This window comes from Schistocerca gregaria, chromosome X, assembly GCF_023897955.1.
Source record: "Schistocerca gregaria isolate iqSchGreg1 chromosome X, iqSchGreg1.2, whole genome shotgun sequence".
NCBI classification, from domain to species: Eukaryota; Metazoa; Arthropoda; class Insecta; order Orthoptera; family Acrididae; genus Schistocerca; species Schistocerca gregaria.
Genome location: NC_064931.1, coordinates 200,109,836 through 200,133,483, shown reverse-complemented (window position 1 = coordinate 200,133,483; position 23,648 = coordinate 200,109,836). Strand labels below are relative to the sequence as shown.

General features: G+C 40.3%; 1 protein-coding gene across 2 annotated transcripts in view; it reads right to left on the bottom strand.

Annotated features, from left to right (window-relative positions):
• Window positions 1-23,648, bottom strand: part of LOC126297723 (constitutive coactivator of PPAR-gamma-like protein 1) — a 172,339-nt gene that overhangs the window by 86,064 nt on the left and 62,627 nt on the right. For both annotated transcript variants that reach the window (XM_049988863.1, XM_049988862.1), the window contains exons 9-11: window positions 23,086-23,242; window positions 13,268-13,377; window positions 6,963-7,103 (exon numbers count right to left, since the gene is read on the bottom strand). In XM_049988863.1, coding sequence (XP_049844820.1) covers window positions 6,963-7,103; window positions 13,268-13,377; window positions 23,086-23,242 — 408 coding nt within the window. The remainder of the gene's footprint in view (window positions 1-6,962; window positions 7,104-13,267; window positions 13,378-23,085; window positions 23,243-23,648) is intronic.

The following is a 23,648-nucleotide window of genomic DNA, read 5'->3' as shown; positions in this document are numbered from 1 at the left end:
GTTTAGACAAGATGAGAATAGAAGTTTTCGAAACGTGGTGCTCCAGAAGAATCCTGAAGATTAGATGGGTAGATCACATAACTAATGAGGTGGTACTGAATAGAACTTGGAAGAGGAATTTGTGGCACAACTTAACTAGAAGAAGGGATCGGCCGGTAGGACACATTCTGAGGCATCAAGGGATCATCAATTTAGTATTGGAGGGAAGTGTAGCGGGCAAAAATCGTAGAGGAAGACCAAGGCATGAATACACTGAACAGATTCAGAAGGATGTAGGTTGCCGTAGTTACTTGGAGATGAAGAAGCTTGCACAGGATAGAGTTAAGGGGTTATGGCAATATCTTTCTGTTTAGGGTGAACAATGGAGTTAATTAAACATCCAGTTCTTTGCCTTCTTTCTTTCTTTCTTTCTTTCTTTCTTCCAATGTTTACTATATCGTGTAGTTCCTTTGCTTCATAGATTGCCTGCCTCAAACATCTGTATGAGAGGGGGGGATTGAATAAGTAATGAAGACTCTACAGAGAGAGAGAGAGAGAGAGAGAGAGAGAGAGAGAGAGAGAGAGAGAGAGATTACCGCAGATTGCTAAAAGAAATGAAGACCATGTACTTCAAGAAAGCAATTATCCACTTAATACGGCAAAGTCTGCCTGGACTTTGATTAGCACAGACAGAAAAGAAATAAGTACCAACATATTACTTAAAAAGGAAGGAAAGCATTTTTTGGACCCACATTTAATCACTTCCATTTTCTATGAACACGAACTCGTATGACAAAATCCCACAAAACAAAAACAATAATATATTTCTTTAAGCAATCTAAATGCAACAGGATGTTTATTCCTGTCTCCCACAAATGATATGGAAATATAACAAAATAATCACAAAATGAAAAAAAGAAAAAATGCAATAGGGCTGGATGATGTTTCTAATAAACAAGTGTATGGAAGAATCTCTGAGACCCTCAAAGCCAACACAGTATTGGGCTAACTGCTTTTCATTCTCTACATAAATGATATGAGTACACTAAAGGGTCCAAATATCATGATACATGCTGATGGTACAGCTGTTGTAGCTAACTTAAAATGATCTGGAGGAAAAACTTACTCTGAACACAGAAAGTGCAAACCAGTATTTCAGTAGTAACAGTTTGTTCATAAATGGTACACAAACAACGTACATGCAGTTCCAAGGCAGCAGAAATATCCACACTGAAAATATCAGCCTAAAATACGGAAACACAGACCTACATAATACAAGTAGCTATATATAAGTATTTGGGTGAGGTGATAAACCTGGGAAAATAATGTTGATAATGTGTATTCAAAAATCTGTATAATTATTAGCAGTCCTGTAGTGTACAACTCTGCTTTTCTTGCTTGTTTCAAGCTGTCATAGCTGGCATCATGTAATACGATCTAAGGAGAAATAAACATTAACGTTATCCTTGTTGTTTTATCAAACTTCGGATTTGTTTGTGTTACATGTGCCTGTTGTTCATCTATTAATAATGCAGTAACCATGCATATACAAACTGTGTTCGGAAATTATATGACAAACTGTCATGTAAAACAATAATATTGTTAAAATCGTTGCACAATTTTCATACGAGTGTAAGCTGTCTATCCTCTCCGGGGGACTCCACCTTGATGAAGCACTGTCAGAGCGGGTGGAGAGGCTTGCGTATCTGCAGGAAGCTGAGGGCTATGCCGAAGGTAGAGGACCTACTGCCGGAAAGGCCTCAGCTGATGGATCAGACTACGAGTGTCCCACAATGTCCACTCTTCCCTATCCACTTCTAGTCCTACCCTATTCCATGACCCGACCTAAGGTGTGATGCGATCTGTGCTGAGGGGTGCGTGGCACATGGGAAGATGTGTCGCAAACAGAGCCTCAGGGGTACCGGGCAACCTCCCTGAGTAATTAGCCTTAAACCGCGCGGGGTATTCGTGGTGTGGACCTTCTAGATACCCAAATCTCGTGGGGCCAACATGGACACGATTACAGAAAAAGAAACTGAGGGGCAAATTGAGACCTCAGATGCCCAAAGATTGGAGACTGAACCGATGGAAGGCACTCCACTACTGAATCAGGGTCTAGACCTGAGCCAGAAGTGGGAACTGTAACCGAGAAGCTAGACCAGATTAAGATCAAAGGCTTGCCTGGGGCCCAAAGGAGGAAGCTACTCAGGGAACAGAGAGAAAAGGAAGGAAAAGAATGGCTTCCTAAACACAAATGGAGGGAAGTAAAGAGACTAGAACACAAGACCCCCAGGAAAAAGCTGTCTCAGTAATCAAAGACTCCCTCCTCCCTGGATAAGTGAGTCCAGAAAAAAACCGAGGCAAGAAATAGGGAAACAGACCTATAGTACTGCAGTCTCGGGCCTCTAAGGCACTGGAGGTAAGCTGATCTATGCTAGAAATCTAAGAAACTCCAGAACATGCATCTATGTTAGAAAAAGCATTTATTTCATGCCAATGATAGACTTCTGCTCTAGGGACTTAGTGACCATCAAAATGTAGCAATGTGAGGAAGGTATCATGAGGGAAATTGTCTTGGCCTCAGCATACCTTCCTTACGAAGACAGTTCTCCCCTCCCTTGGAGGTGAGGAGACTGGTAGAGACTTGCTATCGGCAAGGTGACCATCTGCTCGTGGGGTGCGATGCCAATGCCCACAACCTAGTGTGGGACAGCAAAGACACCAACAGTAGCGGTGAGTACCTTCTTGAATTCCTCTTAGCTAACAACAAAGAGGTCCTGAATAGGGGCAATGAACCTAGATTCAGGAATAGCAGAAGGGAAGAAGTAGTTGACATAACATTTGGTTCCATGACGATGGGTAGCTAGGTCAAACAATGGCATGTGGTGTTGGAGCAATCCTCATCGGACCACTTGTACATTAAATTCAAGGTTGAAATAGGAATCAGATCATTACTTATTGAAATCCCAGGAAAACAGACTGGGAGACATATAGGAGGGACCTTGATTTAGGCTTATTGGAAATTAAAACCACGATACGGAAGTAGCAGAGGCTGTTACCTCTGCCATAGTGACCTCATATCAAGACAACTGCACAATCACCAGGAAGTGCACAAATAGGAGTGTTCCTTGGTGGAATAACACATTGGAAACTCAAAGAAAACGAGATGCAAAGGACAATGGGCTAAATATCTTGAGGCACTTGTCAGTTACAACCTTGCAATAAGACAAGCAAAGGGGGAATCCTGGAAGGCATTCTGTGAGGAAGTGGAAGGCACGGCTGCACAAGCTAGACTTCACAAGATTCTCACTAGAGTACAAACTAATCCAGGACGTACGTTGAGGGAGGAGGATGGGGAATATACAAAGACAGCAGATGAGATGCTGGAATTGCTCCTCAAAACTCATTTTCCTCAATATGCTCTGCCGGATAACACAGATCAGTATGTGACCCCAGAGAGACAACGGTTCTCAGACACTTGAAGAGAGGACTGGGAATCAGCCAAGGAGTGTGCGAACTTCAACAAAATCCAGTGGGCGGTGGGAACATTCCAGCTGTTCAAGTCACCTGGCCCAGATGGAATTTTTCCAGCTCTCCTGCAACAGGCAGGAGGAAAACTTATAATAATCCTATGCAGGCTATTTAGGGTTAGCTTAGCTTGGAGGGCAGTGAAGGGTGTCTTCATTCCAAAGCCAGGGAGAACTAATCATACCAAGGCCAATGATATAAGACCAATCAGTCTGTCCTCCTCCATTCTCAAAACATGTGAAAAACTGGTTAATGTATACATTGGGGAGGGAAGGCTATGTAGGGTCCCTCAACACCTGAACCAACATGCACACCAACCAGGTAAATCATGTGAAACAGCTCTCCGCCAAATTGTCGGGAAGGTGGAAAAAGCACTTCACTTCCAAGAAATAGCCCTCTGCATCTTCTTGGATATCGAGGGCCCCTTTAGTAACCCAACTTTTGATTCCATGGTAAGGACAGCAGAGGTGAATGATCTGGGGACCATTATATGTAGGTGGACCAGAGCCTTGCTTAGTGGAAGGAAGGTAGAGGCTACTATGATGAATGAAAAGATGGTAATTAAGACCACTAGAGGCTGCCCACGAGGGGGAGTTTTGTCTTCTCTATTGTGGAATCTAGTGGTGAACGAACTCATTGAGGAACTAAATTCCAGACAATGCTTCTGCCAAGAATATGCAGATGACCTTGTCATATTATTACTTGACAAATTCACTGACACAGTCAGGAATATGGCACAAGGAGGGTTGGACATTGGGCAAAAATGGTGCATTAAACAGGATCTGAGAGTTAATCCTAAGAAGACTGTTGTGATGCCATTTACGAAGAGACATATTCAGCATGCAAGTTGGAATCTAAAACTCTTCAATGAAACTCTACCTGTGAAGGGGACAGTGAAATATCTAGGGGTAGCCTTGGATGAGAAGCTAACTTGGACCCCTCATATTAAGAGTATTTGCTCCAAGGAAAAACACACTTTAGTGGGTACTAGGAGGGCTTGTGGTAAAAACTGGGGCCTAAGACCCAGGGGTATGTACTGGATATACACCACTCAGGGATCTGTGGCAATGAACAAGCCGATAGATTGGCTAGGATGGGGGCAACACCACCATTTATTGGACCGGAACCTGCCTTGGCAATCACCAAGGCTATGATTAAATTAGAACTACGGAACTGGCTTAAGAAAGAGCACATAGGATATTGGACCAAGGTCCATAAACAAAAACATGGTAAGGTAATGATGCCCAAGCCATGTTTCAAAAGAAGCTCAGTAATCCTGGGATTGAACAGGAGAGAGATCAGACTCATGACTGGACTGATGACTGGCCATGGGAACTTCAAAAAACACCTACACACAATGAGTATAATGGAAGAGGACCCTAAATGTATGATCTGTGATGAGGGTGAAGAAACTGCATCACACCTAATCTTTGAATGCATGGCTTTGGAGAGTAAAAGATACAGAATCTTCGGGACAACTAGACCTGAAGAAATTGTATCTAACAATAAACTGGTAGAGGGACTTCTTGCACTATTCAAGGGCACTGGTTGGCTTTACTAGATATACAAGGAGCGATACTGCACAATAAACTTAGTTTTGGTGCGGGCAGTGGCGGGTTAGACCTAAGTTGTTTTAGCTCTCCTGTTAAAATCAAATCAAATCAAATCCATCAAAACAAGCAATAAATACAAGTGAGTATTCGTAATACGGCCTAGTAGATCAACATATGAAGTTGTGTGAAACCTTTAATATTACAGTTAATCAATTACAGATATTGAAGTTATATTTCACGCAAATATGCTGTAAGACACTGCAATATATTCAATTTCTGATTGGCTACTGTATATGACATCATGAAATTAACTTTCCGCCAATCAGCATCGCGACTTATATGGCAAAGCAATATAAGATACTACAGTCAGTTTGCAACCACTACTCAACAGGTACAGCGATGCTGAAGTAGTACCGCTGGTATACTGCTGTACTGCAAAAGACATGTCTCGTCTGCATCACATTATGCAAACCACTGTGAAGTGCATGGGAAATGCATCTGTGTGCGCCCAACATGGAAATTACATGGAAAAAGCAATTCAACAGAAGCTGTCAGTAACAGTGTGATATTTGCTGTGCCATTTTAAGCCCAAATAAAAATAAAGTTTTGTTACAGAAATTTTTATTGTCAAAATGATAATACCACTCTTCTACTCACAACGAACCTTTAATACCTAGTTTTAAACATTAACCTTATGAGATGTAGTATAGAGCCAGGTACGGTATGGGTTAAAGTAACAATGGTGGTGGTGGTGGTGGTAGTGGTATTGTATACTATGGCCAACAAGAAATGTGTCACACATAAGATGCAACTATCACATCAAAGAATTTATACTGTTAAAGAAATAACTATAAAAGGCTCCTCAAATGTGCGCTTAAAAGGCAAAGTAATATTATTTACTGCTTTTATTGATGCCAGTATTAAAATCTGTAGAGTCAAACTGCTCTCATGCTACCAGTCACTTAGTATTGTATGAAATATTTTGTACACCTGTTATTCATGTAACACCACTCTCAATAAAATAACAATATTTTCCTCATTATTCTACATCTATCTTATTTCCCTCCAGTTCACATACTAAAGCAATCACATATAAAAGCCTGTACTGTTAATGTTTTCTTTTCCTTTTCTTCATCTTTGTTGTTTCTTCTCTTCAGGACTCTATTCCCCTTCCAACTAACCCTCCTTGCCTTTGCTAATCTGGCTTATCTTCCCTGTTCTTCTCAATGAGGTTACTAATAATGTTGGCATTTGATCATCATTCCAGCCACTTTTTTCCCTATATACTCCTAACATCTGTTAAATCTGTGTTATCCTGTACTTAACCTTATGACAGTGAAATATTTAGTACTGCCAGTAACACACACATAGAAATACAGTGTGTGGGCTTTTAAACCCAGTACTATGTATTTTGCCTCCAGAAAGTGAATACTAGCCAGAAATTCTGTCTCTATTTATTTAATGTTTTGTCCCTGGAGTAATTTTTTCCTGTTGGTGCAAATCTTTGCTACTGCCACATGCAGAGCACGTCTTAAGTACTTTTATCATGTTCTGAGTGCCTTTCTATTTCTCCTAGAGTGCTATCTATTTTTCCTTATTCACATTAAGATTTCATGCAGTGTTACGCTGTACCATTTACTGACAAGGATTTTAAAGGAACATTACTTTCACCAACTCGTAAAAAATTACTGCCTTAGAACAAAACATTAACTGAGCACTTATCTCAGTTTCTCACATAGTAATTTATTTTTTCTTTCAAAATTAATGGTACTTTTTTCATGTCTCTGCTCCATACAATGAAACAATGCCAATGCCCCTATACTGCAGTATTCTGGCTAATATATACATACTTTTAAAATCATCCTTGGTATCAACTTGTCATAAGTTTGTTTTAACACTTACCTGAGTTAAAATCTGATATATATATGGTGACATAAGGCCTTTCTGGTGTCTTTCACTAGCTGTCCGCATAACTTCTGGTGGTACAGTAGGTAAAGTCACAGATTTTATTGGGGAATCCTCTTGATTTGTCATCCGTTTGTTCTGAAATGATAAGTAAAGTAATGCCTTATGAGATTACTTCAAGAAACAATGTAAAAGCTGAAAAGTCATAGAGGAAAAATAATAGACAAATTAAATAATTTTTATCACAAAGCAATCAGCAGGCCTGTTCTTATCCTGACATGCCGTTGCTGAGGTGACAAGTGGGTGGAAAAGTGTCACAAATCTGCAACAGCTGAATTTATCAAAAGAAATATGTTAAAACATAAGAAAAAATTGTTAAGCATCACAAAGTGACAAAAACAGCTGGTCAATAATTAAGTTCAGTAGATGCAACTCCCAGTACAAAGGATAAATGGTTGGAGGAAGATGCAGGTGGTGGTGGTGGTAGTAGTAGTAGTAGAGAGGGGGGGGGGGGGGAGGGGGAGGGGAGGAGGGACAGATCACTATGTCAAGAGCAGAGAAAGGCAAAAATGAAAGGAAAAGCACTGAAGAGAGTACGAGACCAAAGAATGAGGAGATAGTCTATTAGTAGGTGCCATGTCAGCTTCATTTCAGATGTGGCAGACGGGACAGCGAACGAAGTAAGATGGGACAATATGAAAGGAGAACTGTGCCACTTGTGATCTTGAAATACATCAAAGCATGCCATCTTCAAGCACTGTGTCACTATCTACAGTCTATTCACAGTAGTTTTTCTGCGTTTTTGCATTTTTCAACCAAATAAAAACACCCATTAAGTTACCTATGCGCTGTAAATTTCAATAGCACAGTTCAAATTGGTTTTCCACTGTGGATACGAGCTGTTTTACTCCTGTTATCTGTGACTAAGATTTTGTATAGGAACAGTTTTGCTGGAATGTAGCAGTTGACTGTTATCTTCTCACAATTTAATACACTAGCAGCAATTGAATTAAAACATCTTTCATTAAATTCTGAGTGTTTGTGCATGTGCGTGTGCGTGAGAGAGAGAGAGAGAGAGAGAGAGAGAGAGAGAGAGAGAGAGAGAGAGAGAGAGAGAGGGGGGGGGGGGGGGAGATTTTGGTGGTGTTTTAAAATATACTGTTTCTGTTATGTGGAATTACATTTTCATTTACTTACACAAGTTATCCATAAATTGATATTGTTTTCATAAAAAGTCTGAAGTACAATCTTTTGGAAACAGTTTTCACTACTAAAAAGGAAGAATGAAAACAAGTAAAGTCTTGAGCTTAACATACGGGGTAAGAATACTTCTATTTTTATGAGTGCATGGAAAGTAACTGATCTTATCGTCAACAGCAACAGATTACAACTGCAGTGTTGATGTACGAGGCATGTTAAAATGTACTGGAGATTTTGTAATTTTGCAGGCTGTAAGTCCAATTTGCACGATTTTGTGTTGCTGTGGTGGTAATCATGTCTGAAATGTATCTGCACAATAGTATCCACATTAGATATTAAATCTGTCAACAGCTGTCAAGCAGGTTACATGTGTTTGCCTTTTCGAGTTAAGAGTGCACATCGGAACCGTTGCCTGTGAGTTTATGCAGAGCATGATGATGATAACATGGGAGAGTGGAGTGGCGGGGGGTGACAAAACAGAGAAAGGGGACTCTGCTGTGAAGAGGGTGATGGGTGGAGGATGTCCGTCTGATGGATTCATATCACATGCACCTGCTGTGTTTCCCTCCCATACTTCTATATTGCATATCTGCCACCTCCCTCTACGTCTAAAATTGAGTGGTTTATAAATCCCCTGTATCTTCAAATACTTTTCCCTTTCCCTGACAACTTTGTCTAATATTATGTTGAACAATAGTAGTGAAATGCCATCACCCTGCCTCACACCTGTTCTAACCTCTAAGTACTCAGATAATTCTCCCACTACTAATTTTGGGTTTCATGTTCATTACTGTGCATTCATTAGTTAACTGTTTTCTCATAGCGGCTTCTCCCTTCCAGTTCTGTGATGGTCAATCTATCGTAATATACCTTCTCGAAATTTATAAAGGTATACAGGGTCTCCCTCTTCTTGCTTGGCAACTCAGGACTGTTTTTAAATTATCTGTTCCGTACAGGAGCTTCTTGGCCTGAAACCAGCATTGCATTCCCCTAACTTTTTTCCCAGCTGTTACTATCTAGCAAGCACTGTGACAGAATTGTGAACCTGACAGGGAGTAAAGATATCCCTCTGTAACTGTTAACATCCGTCCTATCCCATTTCTTATGCACAGGGTATATAACTATGCACTTCCATTCTTCTTGTATTATGTCGGACTCCCGTACATCATGTATGACATTTGTATGGTATTTGGCCCATCTTCCTTTAACACTTCAGCTACAATGTCATCTTCTCCTGCTATTCTATCATTTTTCAGTTTCATGATTTCTCTCTCAACCTCCAATTCATCTGGTGCTTCTGACTTAGTATTTTTCTTGACCTTTTGGCTCCTTGGGAATCTTTTTGCCAGTTCAGGACAATCAATAGCTGTCTCTTTGTTGTTCAGTGCCAGTTGTCCATCTTTTTTTCTGTAACAGAGATTTTGTGGTTAGTCTCCTACAGTTATAATGTTAAGTGTCTAGTAGAAGCTCTCCTGTTATAGTTTTGGAAATTCTCTTCTATTCCCTTTAATTGATCTTTTGCCTCTGTCGATGTCTCCTGTTGTGCGATTTCTCGTCTATGTATGTTGCCAGATGAACTTCTGTTGCATCACTATTCCAATAGTTGTATGCTGTTTTCCTACTCTCAACTGTTTTATTGTGTGTCATTCCACATGAATGTCTCTTCTTTTTGACTAGAAGAATTTCCTCATTCATTTTACTGGTTACCTTTTCTTCGAATTTTTTCCAGGTTGTGGCTGCCTCTACCTTCCATTCCTTTGTGATACTTGATTTTAATTCTGTCAAATCAAACTTTGATATCACTGTGTTCTTCTTATTCATTCTATTTGGTGTTAATCCGAGTTTGATTCTAGTGAGATAATGATCGAAGTCTATGTTTGCCCTTCTCTGACTTGGACATTTATGATTTCTCTGTGGTTCTTAGGTCTAATTGCTACATGGCTTATTTGGTATTCTCCTAAAGGTTTGACCACTGATCATCTCCACATTTTGGTTTTCTTGATTTTTTTTTCTTTCTTTAAGTGAGTCGACATTGCCCCCATAAAGTGCCAGTAACATTGCTTGACCAGTCTCTGGCCTTTTTTGTTAATGAGTTTGTCTCTAGGCTACTGTCCTATCATTCCTTGGAATTTGTTTCCTCTGTCTAATCATGAGTTTAAATCATCAATAAAAATTTCAACATGTCCTTTACAGATTTTACTCATTGATTTCTGTAGTTTGTCCCAGAACTTATAGACTCCTTTGTCTCAACTGTTATCTTGGTTTACTGGTGCTTGTACGTTCTCATCATGTATGATTTACAAGCTCATTTGAGCCTCATTGTCATCGTCTGTTACTGATTGGGAGATAATTTTGTTGACTGCAAAAGCTGTTACCAGGAGCGGAGCTCCTCTGCATATTTCCCTGCTCGTTTTGCTCTTGAACAGTATCCAATCGCCGAAGTCTATTATCTTCCTATTATTCAAGTTTCTTAGATACCCAGTTTCAATCTTTATTCAGCATCTTTTCTAATCCTTGCGATTTACCTGCTCTGATTAGCGTGTTGACGTCCAGTGTTCCTTTGAATATCTTCCCTTTGGTGGAAAGTTTGCCAAAGCTCTCAGACTCGCCTGCATATCATGTCAGTTTTGGAAACCCAGAATCTACTCTGTAGGAATCAACATGGATTCCAGAAACAGCAATCGTGTGAGACCCAACTCGCTTTATTTGTTCACGAGACCCAGAAAATATTAGATACAGCCTCCCAGGTAGATGCTATTTTCCTTGACTTCCGGAAGGCGCTCGATACAGTTCTGCACTGTCGCCTGATAAACTAAGTAAGAGCCTACCGAATATCAGACCAGCTGTGTGGCTGGATTGAAGAGTTTTTAGCATACAGAACACAGCATGTTGTTATCAATGGAGAGATGTCTACAGATGTTAAGGTAACCTCTGGTGTGCCACAGGGGAGTGTTATGGGACCATTGCTTTTCACAATATATACAAATGACCTAGTAGATAATGTTGGAAGTTCCATGCGGCTTTTTGCGGATGATGATGTAGTATACAGAGAAGTTGCAACATTAGAAAATTGTAGCGAAATGCAGGAAGATCTGCAGCGGATAGGCACTTGGTGCAGGGAGTGGCAACTGACCCTTAAAGTAGATAAATGTAATGTATTGCGAATACATAGAAAGAAGGATCCTTTATTGTATGATTATATGATAGCGGAACAAACACTGGTTGCAGTTACTTCTGTAAAATAACTGGGAGTATGCGTGCGGAACGATTTGAAGTGGAATGATCACATATAATTTATTGTTGGTAAGGCGGGGTACCAGGTTGAGATTCATTGGGAGAGTCCTTAGAAAATGTAGTCCATCAACAAAGGAGGTGGCTTACAAAACACTCGTTTGACCTATACTTGAGTATTGCTCATCAGTCTGGGATCCGTACCAGATCAGGTTGACGAAGGAGATAGAGAAGATCCAAAGAAGAGTGGTGCGTTTCGTCACAGGGTTATTTGGTAACCGTGATAGCGTTACGGAGATGTTTAGCAAACTCAAGTGGCAGACTCTGCAAGGGAGGCGCTTGGCATCGTGGTGTAGCTTGCTCACCAGGTTTCGGGAGGGTGCGCTTCTGGATGAGGTATTGAATATATTGCCTTCCCCTACTTATACCTCCCGGAGGAGATCACAGATGTAAAATTAGAGAGATTCGAGCACACACAGAGGCTTTCAGACAGTCGTTCTTCCCTCGAACCATACTCGACTGGAACAGAAAAGGGAGGTAATGATAGTGGCACATAAAGTGCCCTCCACAACACACCGTTGGGTGGCTTGCGGAGTATAAATGTTGATGTTGACTCCCTCTGTTTTTGTGGTAAGTTGAACTTCCCAGAATTCGATGTCAGGTTACAGTGCTATGATGGGCACCAGTGGACTGGTTACCACCTGAGGTATTGACAGTATTATTTTTATTATTATTTTAAGCATTTATAATTGCTGTACTGGGAGCAGCACTTCCTGAATTTAATTTCTATTTATAGAATCATTATACAGACACTACAAATTTGATGGCCCAGAGTTCAATTCTGAAAGCCCCGTCATTCACTTATTTTTGTCAAGCCTGGTAATGACATGTATATGCAAAAAATAACACTTTGCATCATTCTCAAAGTCCACATTAAGCTATAGATCCTACTGTCTTTCAACATATCTTCTTCCTTCCTTCCTTCCTTCCTTCCCACCACAAGGCTTTCACAAAATATATCTTTTAAAACACATAAATGAAAGTTTTGCACAACGACAACACAATAATATTTTCTCAGAAGTTTTGTTGCATCAATTTGCAGAATGATCACAATGCTTCAGAAGACAATCCAGAAGGGTTTTGCCCTTCAATCAGGTTGGTACCCCATGTCGGAAATAACAAGACAGGGATGACAATTTGCTGCATTTCATGAGCCAGTGATGGACTGCGTGAGTAACTTGTCACCCATGTAAACACAGGGGCAGTTCACTGAAAATGGAGCCACCACTGTGGTTATTTAAATGGCTGCTACCACGAACACTACACAAGGAGATGGTCTGTGAGATAGCAGCACTTTACCAGAAAACAAGAGGAGTGTATATGCTTTATGAAATGTCACAGACACACTGTAAAACTGAAACGGCAAGACAGTCGAGAAACTTTTGTTGGTCTGTGAAAATACCTGTGCTCATGACAAATGAGAAGTTTTATTGTTAGGTTATTTTTCTGGGTACTGAAATTGGTTTGACTGACTGACACACACACACACACACACACACACACACACACACACACACACACACACACTGTACACAAAGTGTAATTAAATGATTACATACTAGATAAGCACACGATACTATATTTTTGAAATTTATGTTTTCAAAAACAGATTATGAGTTTGGCATTGCTGTTCTCAATCAATGTAACTTCAATACAATATTTCATTAGACAGAATAGATTTACTATTATGATTCCAGATTGTCTTCAACTTTTACACTTCACAGACTGGAAAACCCAGTCATTATTAGTGAGTCAACCGGTTATAATATGCCATTATACATGAGAATATGAGGGCTGAAATCAATACATACCTCAGGAGTACGACTAGGAGATGTGGCACTTGAGCTACTACTGGAGCTGGACACACTAATAATCAGAGTTCCCGAGTGTCCTCCATTGACAGTACTAACTGAATTGGTACCTGTGAATTTAAAATATATGTATAAATGACTTTGTGAAGCCTATAACACAAATGAAGAAAGGAAAGATAACTAATTTTACCAAACAGTAAATGATACTATGTATTTAAGCAATGTGCATGTTAATCTGTCACCAATGGAAAATTATGGATAAATGGTGAATGAGTATCCAATCATGATTCACAAAAACATAAAATCATTTTCACACTGCTCTCTATAATAATGAAGTTATTACTGTCAAAATCAAAAACTATGTAACTATTAAATATTTTTATATCCCAGAATTTTTGCATAGCTGCAGAGTTAATGAAGCATCACTTATACGCCCTGCAAGCTTACCAAGTGTAGCTGGACTGTCGTTACCACTGGCACCTATACAGTCATAAAGTGATTCAAAAATTTAGTACAGCTTGTGCGTATTTGTACCTTGTGACACTGATCAAGACACATGCTTCGAAAATCGGCCACAATTTACAGCTCACACTTCACAGATAAACTGGAGCATCTTGAGAGGTGAAATGAAATGGCTTTGTGGCACAAGTGATATGCACAAATAAACAGTGCACCACTCCCACACAGACCTACATGATCTGCAACAATCTTCAGTCACAGAAGCTTTCACCTAATCTGGTGGCAGGCATCACAATATTAATAAATGATCAGAATAAAAACACCTCTTTAAAAAAAACACGCACACACACACACACACACACACACGAGCAATTAAACAGATTTTATGAATTACCTGTATCGAAAACATAGTTGTCTAGGTTGATTAATTTGTTTGTCAGTCATTAGCCGACCACTTCCTTGACCACTAAATCCCACAAAGATATAACATTTTATTTCACTGTAGTCTGATTTTTTACTTGACTGGACTGCTCCTGACAACTATACACCAATGGAAGCCTGGCACTGGTGGCTCTCACTATGCTGACACTTCTGCTGCACTGTGCTGAATAAAGCACTGTGCTAGCAAGTCCTTAATGAGCCACCATAGTAAGAGATTCGGGTGACTGTCAGCCTCACATGCCTGACTAAGTATGACAAAGGTTGTCTAAAGAGGAGCAGGCTGAGGCCTGCACATTCCTAGGACACTTTCAAAGTGTCTGTCATGGCATGATTATAAGCCTTCATTCAAATGAATTCATGTGTTCCTTGAGAGAATCTTGTGTATGAGGGAGGGAGCGATGCAGAAGTGCTTCTCGTTCCTTTGGTTAAAGTGGTGGAGCAGGCTGCAATTGCTCTACAAATCAGTGAATGATCAGTAACAAGATTCGGCAAGGAGAAATTCATGAAACAAGAATCAGATGAGTCATGTCACTTGGTGACACCTGGGATGAAGAGATGCCTCAGAAGAAGGATCACAAAAGTTGACTTTTTCAGGAAGATATGATTCATTATGGATTATATGCATACTATTCAAGGAGCATCCAACACTTAAGAAGCTACATACCACCCTTTTAACAGCAAACCTGTTTCAAGGTAGTAAATTGCCTTTTTTATGAGTTGTGAAAAGTTAGGACTCCACTATAAATCTATTTTTGGCTGCAAGTTATTAATGGGATGCCAAGGTACAACAGCCTGAGATTGTCACTTTCTTAGTGCGTTACTAGGGACAAATTTTGATGATGATATTTGGTTTGATGAAGCATGGCTGAATGAGGTAGATAGTCAAAAAGTAAAAAGGGGGAGGCTGGACTGATGATACCATCAGTGGTAGTGTGGCAGATCTGACTGACAGAGGGAACTTGGCAGAAATTTAAAAAGTTTCATTCCTAATTGTCTGCTCACATTCACTTCAAGTAAGACCCCTGACTACCACAAAGCGATGAACCACAATATGAAGATAGTTTGAAAAGGTCTCGGAATGGAATAGAAAGAAATGATTTCAGTCAGTAAAAGTCTTTTATTTTTATTTTTCAATGTAGTCTCTTTGTACATTAATGCATTTAGTCTGACACTGTTCAAATGCCTTGATCCCATCTTGAAAATATGGTTCCCCGAGGCCAGCGAAATACCCGTCAACTTTGGTGTCGGTTCTTCATTTGAAGAGAATCTCCCTAAACAGAGGAAAGTTTTGAGCTTGGGGGAGAGATGGTAGTCTGATGGAGCTGTGGACAATTCGTATTTGAGTGCATGTATTTCTGCTATGGCAATGACACTTGTGTGTGGGTGTGCATTATCTTGATGAAAGAAGACTTTCTTCCTTGCCAAACATGACCTCTTTTTGCGTATCTTTTGCTGTACGTGGGTCCAAGAAAGCTGATGCCATGACTTTCCCAGCTGCCTTTGCTTTTATGGTGGAGAATCAACATGTTTCCACTGCTCTGACTGTTGTTTTGTCTCAGTTGTATAGCAGTGGACCAAAGTTTCTTTTGTTCCACTTGCCAGAAATTTAAAAAGTTTCATTCCTAACTGTCTGCTCTCATTCAGTTCAAATAAGACCCCTGACTGCCACAAATATTTTTACCTGTGCAAAAAATCTTGTTGGTTTCTCTGCAAATAGGTGAAATATTGTTCGAACATTTCTACTCCGATGCATTTCTGATCCTACGTTAAGAATTGTAGCACCCATCTAGCACATCTAACATATAATGTTCTCATATTCCATTCCAATGGTAAAATATGATATGCTCTTTCATTTGACATCCCTACAGCTTCAGCAGTTTCTCGCACTTTCAGTCGGTGATCCTCCGTGACCAGTTTGCGCCATTTTTCTATAATTTCTGAGGTGCACTGGCAAGTATTGGCCAACCAGTAAACAGACCAAATTTAAACTCATTTGTTCACTTGGCAACAGCTGAATATGAAGGTGCTAAGTCCTCCAGTGTATTCTGAAAATCTGGCACGAATTTCCTTTGCTTTCATACTTTACTTTTTGAAGTAATTAATAACTGCTAGAATCTTGATTTTTTTTCCATCTTCATGAATTACTACATGGGAACAACAACAGAGAGATGTTTGCACCACAGATCTCTACCCAGAGCACTCATGCATGATGTATTTATGCGTAAAAGTTGAGCTATTACCACACAGGAACCTTGTTGCGCTAGATTTGATATCTGGTGGTGATTTTGTGATCTTTTTGAACCAACCTGGTATGTTTGTGAAATGGTTTGAAGACTCAGTGCCTCAAAAGTTAACAAAAAGCTCTAACTGCAATGGATAACACCCCATCAATCAGTTATATAACATAAAGCACCCACATTAAAAAAAAAAAAAGTTTGCTTGCTGGATGAGTGTAAAATAAAGTTTGACATTAACTCGAGAAGAGCAGAATTATTAGAACTTGTGTCACAACACAAGCCAAAGAAACCAGTTACTCTTGTTGGTGAAATGGCAATAGGTAAAAACATGAAGTGCTCAGACTGCCCACCTACCATCGCCATTGGAATCAATAGAATCCATTTGGTCTTGGGTCAAATGACATAGTACTACAGAGAACAAAAAACTCACATTGACTGAAGTGAAATGCAGTCTGAAGGAGGCAATTAAAAAAATGGCACCAGAAGATTGGAAAAAGTAGTGAACCATGTGAAACGAGTGATACAGGAAGCATGGAATAATTAAGGTATATTACAATAGTGCATTGAGGATTGTATTATATCTGTCAATATGAACAGTGAATCTGATAGTTATACTCCCTCTGAATTAAGCAGAATTTTACCTCTATACGACTACTGTATAGCGTACTTTAATAAACCTCTTACTTCCATTAAATCTAGTGTTTTTTCTATCAGTTTCTCTTTCCTGTTGTGAGAAAAAGTAATCCTGTTTCAGCCAGCTTCCATCATCATCTTATGGAAAGTTAAGACTGCATTTTAAACACACCAAGGTGCTATCTGAATGAGTGCAACGGTTTCCAAGCTATGCAGTTGCAAGATGAAAACTTTTTCAGGTGTAAAAACTTCTCCTATTCCAATTAACAACCTAACATTGGCACTAATGAAAATTAAGAAATAATTTTTGACATGCTTAGAGATGCTACTGAGAGCGATACCATACACGAGTTCAGAATGTGTGTGTTATTTTTGTAGGAGATAGATAATTTAACCTTCATACTTGTTAAATATTGACAGAACTGTATAAAAATGCAGTTTACGAAGCTTGTACACAGAAAACGCAGAGTGAGGCATCTGGCAATCATTGCTGAGAATTCAATAGTCTTTTTAAGATCTGGTGTGGTAAGACTTAGCTGTTTACATATGGGAGAATTCTATGTTTAAAAAGCAATTAACATAACTCTGACCCAAATTAAAATAGGGACACATTTCTGACATGCTGCAGTACACTATGGGGATCTATATTGTAGGTGAATTTTTCACAAGACTTTTGTCAGAGATAGACATTTTAAAGAGATTTTCTACTGACATAGTGAGTGTAGCACTCTAATGGTTGCCTGCATACTGTACCTGACATGACACTGCTGCAACTCAAGACCTCAAATGTCAGGAATCAACTAGTTTAAATCAGACTATAAATGACATGTGGCTTGTAGCTTTTCATCACAGGATGGACTGCTTACATGCAGTGTTTGCATCACCTATTCACATTATTTGATCTTTGGTGCATGCTCTTTGCCTCCCAAGAGTATGTGACCAATTACACTGGCAGCTCTTCTTTTAATTCAACATGTTCAGAAATAATCTGCACTTTGTTCCTCAATATATTTACTACATTAAAAACTTTAATAAAGAAACGGTCCTTATGACTAAAATTTATTAGCTATAGTAATTATATAATAGCTACTGCTTTAACATTTTAAACAGAAACAAACATTGGAAGCAGAACCACATAAAACATACATCCTGATAATCAGAAAGGAATATGAACTTCAGTCTTCATGAGTAAAATTCTAGTCTTAATCACTGTGGTATTTCACATATCCCAATGAAGTCACAATTTTTTTAACCAGAGCACCTAAGCTCTTGTAGCAGCAATGGCAGCTGCTGTGTGAGAGCACAAGAGCATGCGAAAGCCTTAACTTTCGACCCCTCGCGGTTTTTTTGTCATTTTTCTTTGAATGATGTTAAACATAACACAGATTCTGCAGTCTGAGAGATACGGCACTTAAATCTACTGTGCTACTGCTCCTCTAGACTCCTTGAAACTTGGCATCAGAGTCATGAGCACACCTTCAGCTGTGCACATTTTAAGGATCCTTTGCACATGTGTAATCCGCATGACGTAATTGCCTTACGGTCCAAATACGAACAGATACGATAAACAACGTGCATCATTCACGATATGGAGAGGTAGCCCTTGCCTCTCAACTAGAAGTTAACATTAGTGCCACCAGGTGGTAGCACACTGCAGCTGATTTTTATCCCCCTTGGCTTGGCATAAATTCTGCTAGATGATAGCACACTCCTCAGATAAGCTAATTTACTCACTATATAGTAACATTAGATCGGACCATATATGTTAAAGTTTTACCAACAGTAAACCTATTTTGTGGGTTTCTCAATGAGTTATAGAATATTAAGTTATGAATTTTACCATACAGGAATAAAGAAGACAATTCACCGAAAGGCAGAAGCACTGCATCATTCTAAATAATTCATAATTCTCAACCAGAACCTTCTGTACATCATTATACTGTCTAGTGGCTCCCATCCATCCAAACCTAGGTGTTGTTTGTCCTTCTTACTGTCACTTATCTAGCTGCCCCCTCTTGTCCATCCATTTGTTTCTCTTATGTTTCTTCCCTCCCGTCTTTGACACACTAGGTAATGGCTGCGACAAACGTGGTCACATGCCATGCGACTCCTGGTAACAGTGTAACACACTTCTACCAACACAAAATCCTTCCCTCCTTCACATACCACTCCCAATCTTCCTAACCTTGTTTTCTTTTTATTTCTTATGCTGGACGACAGATCACGCGCAATCGAATTTATTTTGCACACCTGACAATATATAATGTGCACTCAGATATACTTCAGGCACAATACTACCCCTTCCCCAAAACTCTCCTTACACTCATCATTGTTACTCAACTCCCCCTGTAACCTTTACCAACCATTTTCAGCACCTACTTCCTTCCATCCCCCCTCCCCTCCTACCCAATGCAATGGACCCCTTCTCTATTTATCTGCATCAGTTCAGAAAAGTTTCCCTATCCCTAACAAAAATCTTGTCCCATATTCTGTTCCTAAAATGCTGCCTACGCCATGAGATCCCCCACCTCCCATGGCCTAACCATAAATATCCCTATTTCGGGATTCAACCCCTTCTTCCACAATGAGCTTTGTCTTTTCATATTCCACTAATCCCTCTCCCTCACGAACCTGGTTCTACAAAAACCTCTCTCCATGGCACAGGCATCCCTGAACCACCGCCATTCCTTCCACAAAATACAGTTACTATGCAATCCCCACTACCTACACCTCATCACCCAAATTGAAATCCTGACACCTACAAGAACATTCCAATCACAACCTCCACAAGTTATCCATCCTGCTGAAATCTTACTCCTGCCTTGGGGCACCACTATCCTACCCCAATCCTATTTACAGTGCTCCTCCATGTCAACTCTTCATAAGACCCAGACCTTGACTAGCTGACCTTTTCAACACACCACAACCTCCAGAACCCCCTACCAACACTCCACAAAATCCCAAACCAAAAGAATCTCAGAACACTGTTGTTAACCTCCCCACCAAAAACCTCAGCCCCACAGAAGCTTCAGTCCTATCCAAAGGCCTCACATTCAGCCCACCTCACAGGTTTAAACATGTTGGACTTGTGAAAGACCTACTCTCCTCCTCCCGCTCCCCACAGTGGACAAAATTCTTCATCACCAACTCCTCCAATCAAAGCTAACCCAATTCTAACATTGAACCCTGCCTGTCCAAACTCATACTACAATCTAGCTGTGACTCTCCCACACTCTTGCCTAACCATCCCCTTGTTGCCTTCCAGGAATTCGTAACTTTCAACCTGGCCTCACTATCCTTTGAAAGTATCCTCCCTAATCACCTAAAAATGGATCCTAATCTGATCCTCCTCCCAGCAGACAAAGATTTCCCCAACTTTGTGATGAGCAGAAGTGACTACCTGGCAGAGGGCCTCCACCAGTTGTCCCACACTTCCACCAACAAGCTCTGCCAAAGTGACCCCAACCCAGAAGTCAAAATATGACCATCAATCCCAGCTGAAATCCTTAGGCCTTTCCCAGAACCTCTTCCCTGAATCCATTTCCCTATTCACCACCACAACAGCCCACAAACCCATTTTCTACATGCTTCCCAAAAGCCACAAACTTAACAATCCTGGGTGCCCAATTGTGGCTGGTTACAGTGTCACCACCGAAAGAATCTCAGCCCTTGCTCATCAACATCTGCAACCAACTGTCCAAACCCTAGCCTACCACATTAAAGATACCAACCACCTCCTGCAGTGGCTCTCCACTATTCCCACACCCTTACCTCCCGGGCCCTTACTCATCACTGTTGATGCAACCCCCTTACGCACCAACATCCCTCATGTCCATGGTCTTGCCATGATTGAAAACTACCTCTCCCAATGCTCTGCAGATTCCAGACCCATCACTTCAGTCCTCCTACACTTAACCAACTACATCCTAACCCGTAACTACTTCACCTCTGAAGGGAAGGCATACAAACAAACTCGTGGCACAACCATGGACACTTGCACGACATCCTATCCTAAACTCTTCATAGGGCTCCTGGAGGAAACATGCCCAGCCAGGACACCTTCTCCTCATTCCTCCACAATGTTAACAACTTCTCTCCCATCCACTTCACCTGGCCCTCCTCATCATGCCACCTTCCTAGCTGACGATCTCCTCCTCTCACACTGTTCCATCCACCCTTTGGCCCACATCAAATCCACCAACAGTACCTGCACTTTGACAGCTGCCACCCTTCTACACCAAAAATACCTCCCATATGGCCTGGCCATCTATGGCAGATGCACCTGCGGTGATGAGAATTCCCTCACCCAGTATGCTGAAGGCCTTTAGGCAATATCCTCCAGACTTAATACATAGACAGATCTCCCATTCCATATTCTCTCTCTCTCTCTCTCTCTCTCTCTCTCTCTCTCTCTCTCACCTGTTCTAATACCCCTGCCCAATTCCCAATTCATGTCAGCTAGTTGTGTGCTGCTATCTCACACCCTAGTCAGTGAAATCATGTGCCCAGCTGTCTGTCACCTGCCCACTCTACCTGCCCCCTAACTAGCCCACTCCCACTCCCACCCCACCTTCTGCCTCTCTCCACCTGTCACCCAAACCCACCCTACCCTACCACCCCACCTCACCCCAGTACCTCACCTTGGGCCAGGAAAGAGCTGGCTGTCAACTGATCACAATTGACAGAGCCTGGCACATGCATCTGAGTGAGTGTGTGCATGTTTTTCCTACCAGCTTGAAAAAGGAAGTTGATTCCGAAAGCTAGCAACAAAGCACTGTGCCTTTTGTTTGTGAATCTATCGATGACACAGCACTTATGCCTTTCGGCGAGTTGTTTCCTTTATTCCTAAATAATTTATAGTTTTCATATTTACATTTATATCTTACAAAAATATGCTGTTTAACTGCTGTGCAGATCTGAAAATCTCTCCAAAATGCTTTGTTTTTGGTGTGATTTGTTGTGCAAATGTTTTTGGGAAATATAGAATTGACAGATAAAATTGTTACCTCTACTCCACGTTAAAACAGTTTTAATAAGGGTTGTTATTAGGGGAAAAGGAATTTTTAATGATGAAACTAGCAAACTACTGAAAAACATAAAGAGAAGTAGTTCAGGCAGGGGTGAAACAGATTGGGTGCACCTTCCAACTAGACTACCAAAGTCAATCTTCACAGCAGTAGGTTTTTGTTTCAGCAATAGGATGATAATGAACTCTTATCAATGATGACATGCCTTTCACAGGTGGCAGATGTCTCAGGTTCGAGTTCCTGTCCAGCACACAGTTTTAACCAGCCAGATATCCAGCTGGTTAACATATTATTTTCTGAAAAATAGGGTTGGAAAGTTTCACTCAGGGTTCAATGCACATCTGGTGACAAGTGGCTGCAGCATTACCCATTTCATCTTGCGTCTAGTACACAATGCATAGACACTGGTAACTCATAGTTGTGTATCAAAAACCCATCATAGCTTTTACTACATTATAGTTTTGTGAAGTTCTGCAGTAGCTCCAGTTCTCACGTTTGAAACTTATCCAGGCAAACTACCAAAACTCCAAATGATGTTGGCACTCCGGGCTGCGATGCTGAAGCTGGTGGTCAGGTGTGAGAGGTGTGCTTGCTTGTGTGTGCATGTGTGCTGTGCACACGTCTCTCTTTACTGATGAAGGCTGTGGCCAAAAGTGACATGTGAGTGTCTTTTAATCGTGCCTGTCTGCAACTTGACGTGTCCTCTTTACGGTAAGTAGCAATCTATCTTTCCCTAAATTGTTAATTGTTGTTAGACATTCCCTACGTATACAATGTGAGCAAATTCTCATACCTTCTTTTCTCATAAACAGGAAATAAGGCTGTTGGTTACCAACAGAATAAGTTAATTTCAGCATTACATTATCATTCCCAGAAAACAAAACAAAAAAAATTATACACAATACCAAAATTGCAACAAAATAAAGCAGCTCAGAATCCTGGAAGCCACAAATGAGTTAATAGCAGCTGTCAATGAATTTGTCACAAAATGGAAACAATGTATAGATATAATAGAACATACCAGATTTAGTGCCTGTCTCTTCTTCAGAGCCATCAATGACAGCTGAACCATTCGGTTTCATTTTATCATCAGGCACTATGCCAGGTGGTTCAATTACAATCTGTGGTGTCCCTGCAGAACTTGCTGTAGCTTCATTGTATGCCTGCAAACTGTCACGCTGGAAAAAGAGTTGAAATTCTCCACTCACTAATCCAAATTCAAGCACAGAAGACAATGCTTAACTAAATAATAAAAAACAAACAGAACTACTGTCGAATATTTATAACAAATGTAGTGATTGTTTACTGTCTGGCAGTTTCTTTGAAGTGTAACTTAATAATCCCAAAGATATAGTACTGATTGAAACAAACAACTGCTTTTGATGGTAGTATTTCCACCCGGTAGTTTATAAAATGATGGAAAAGTCTGATATTTGAATGATATAAAATTGTTTGCTTTAATCCTAGTCAGTTACCCATCTGAAAATGTCCTTTACTTCCAATCATCCCAAAAATTTCTGCAGTCTAATCTTGACAACATATTACCCTAAACACAAGGTGGTGCAATTAAGGACTGAACTTACA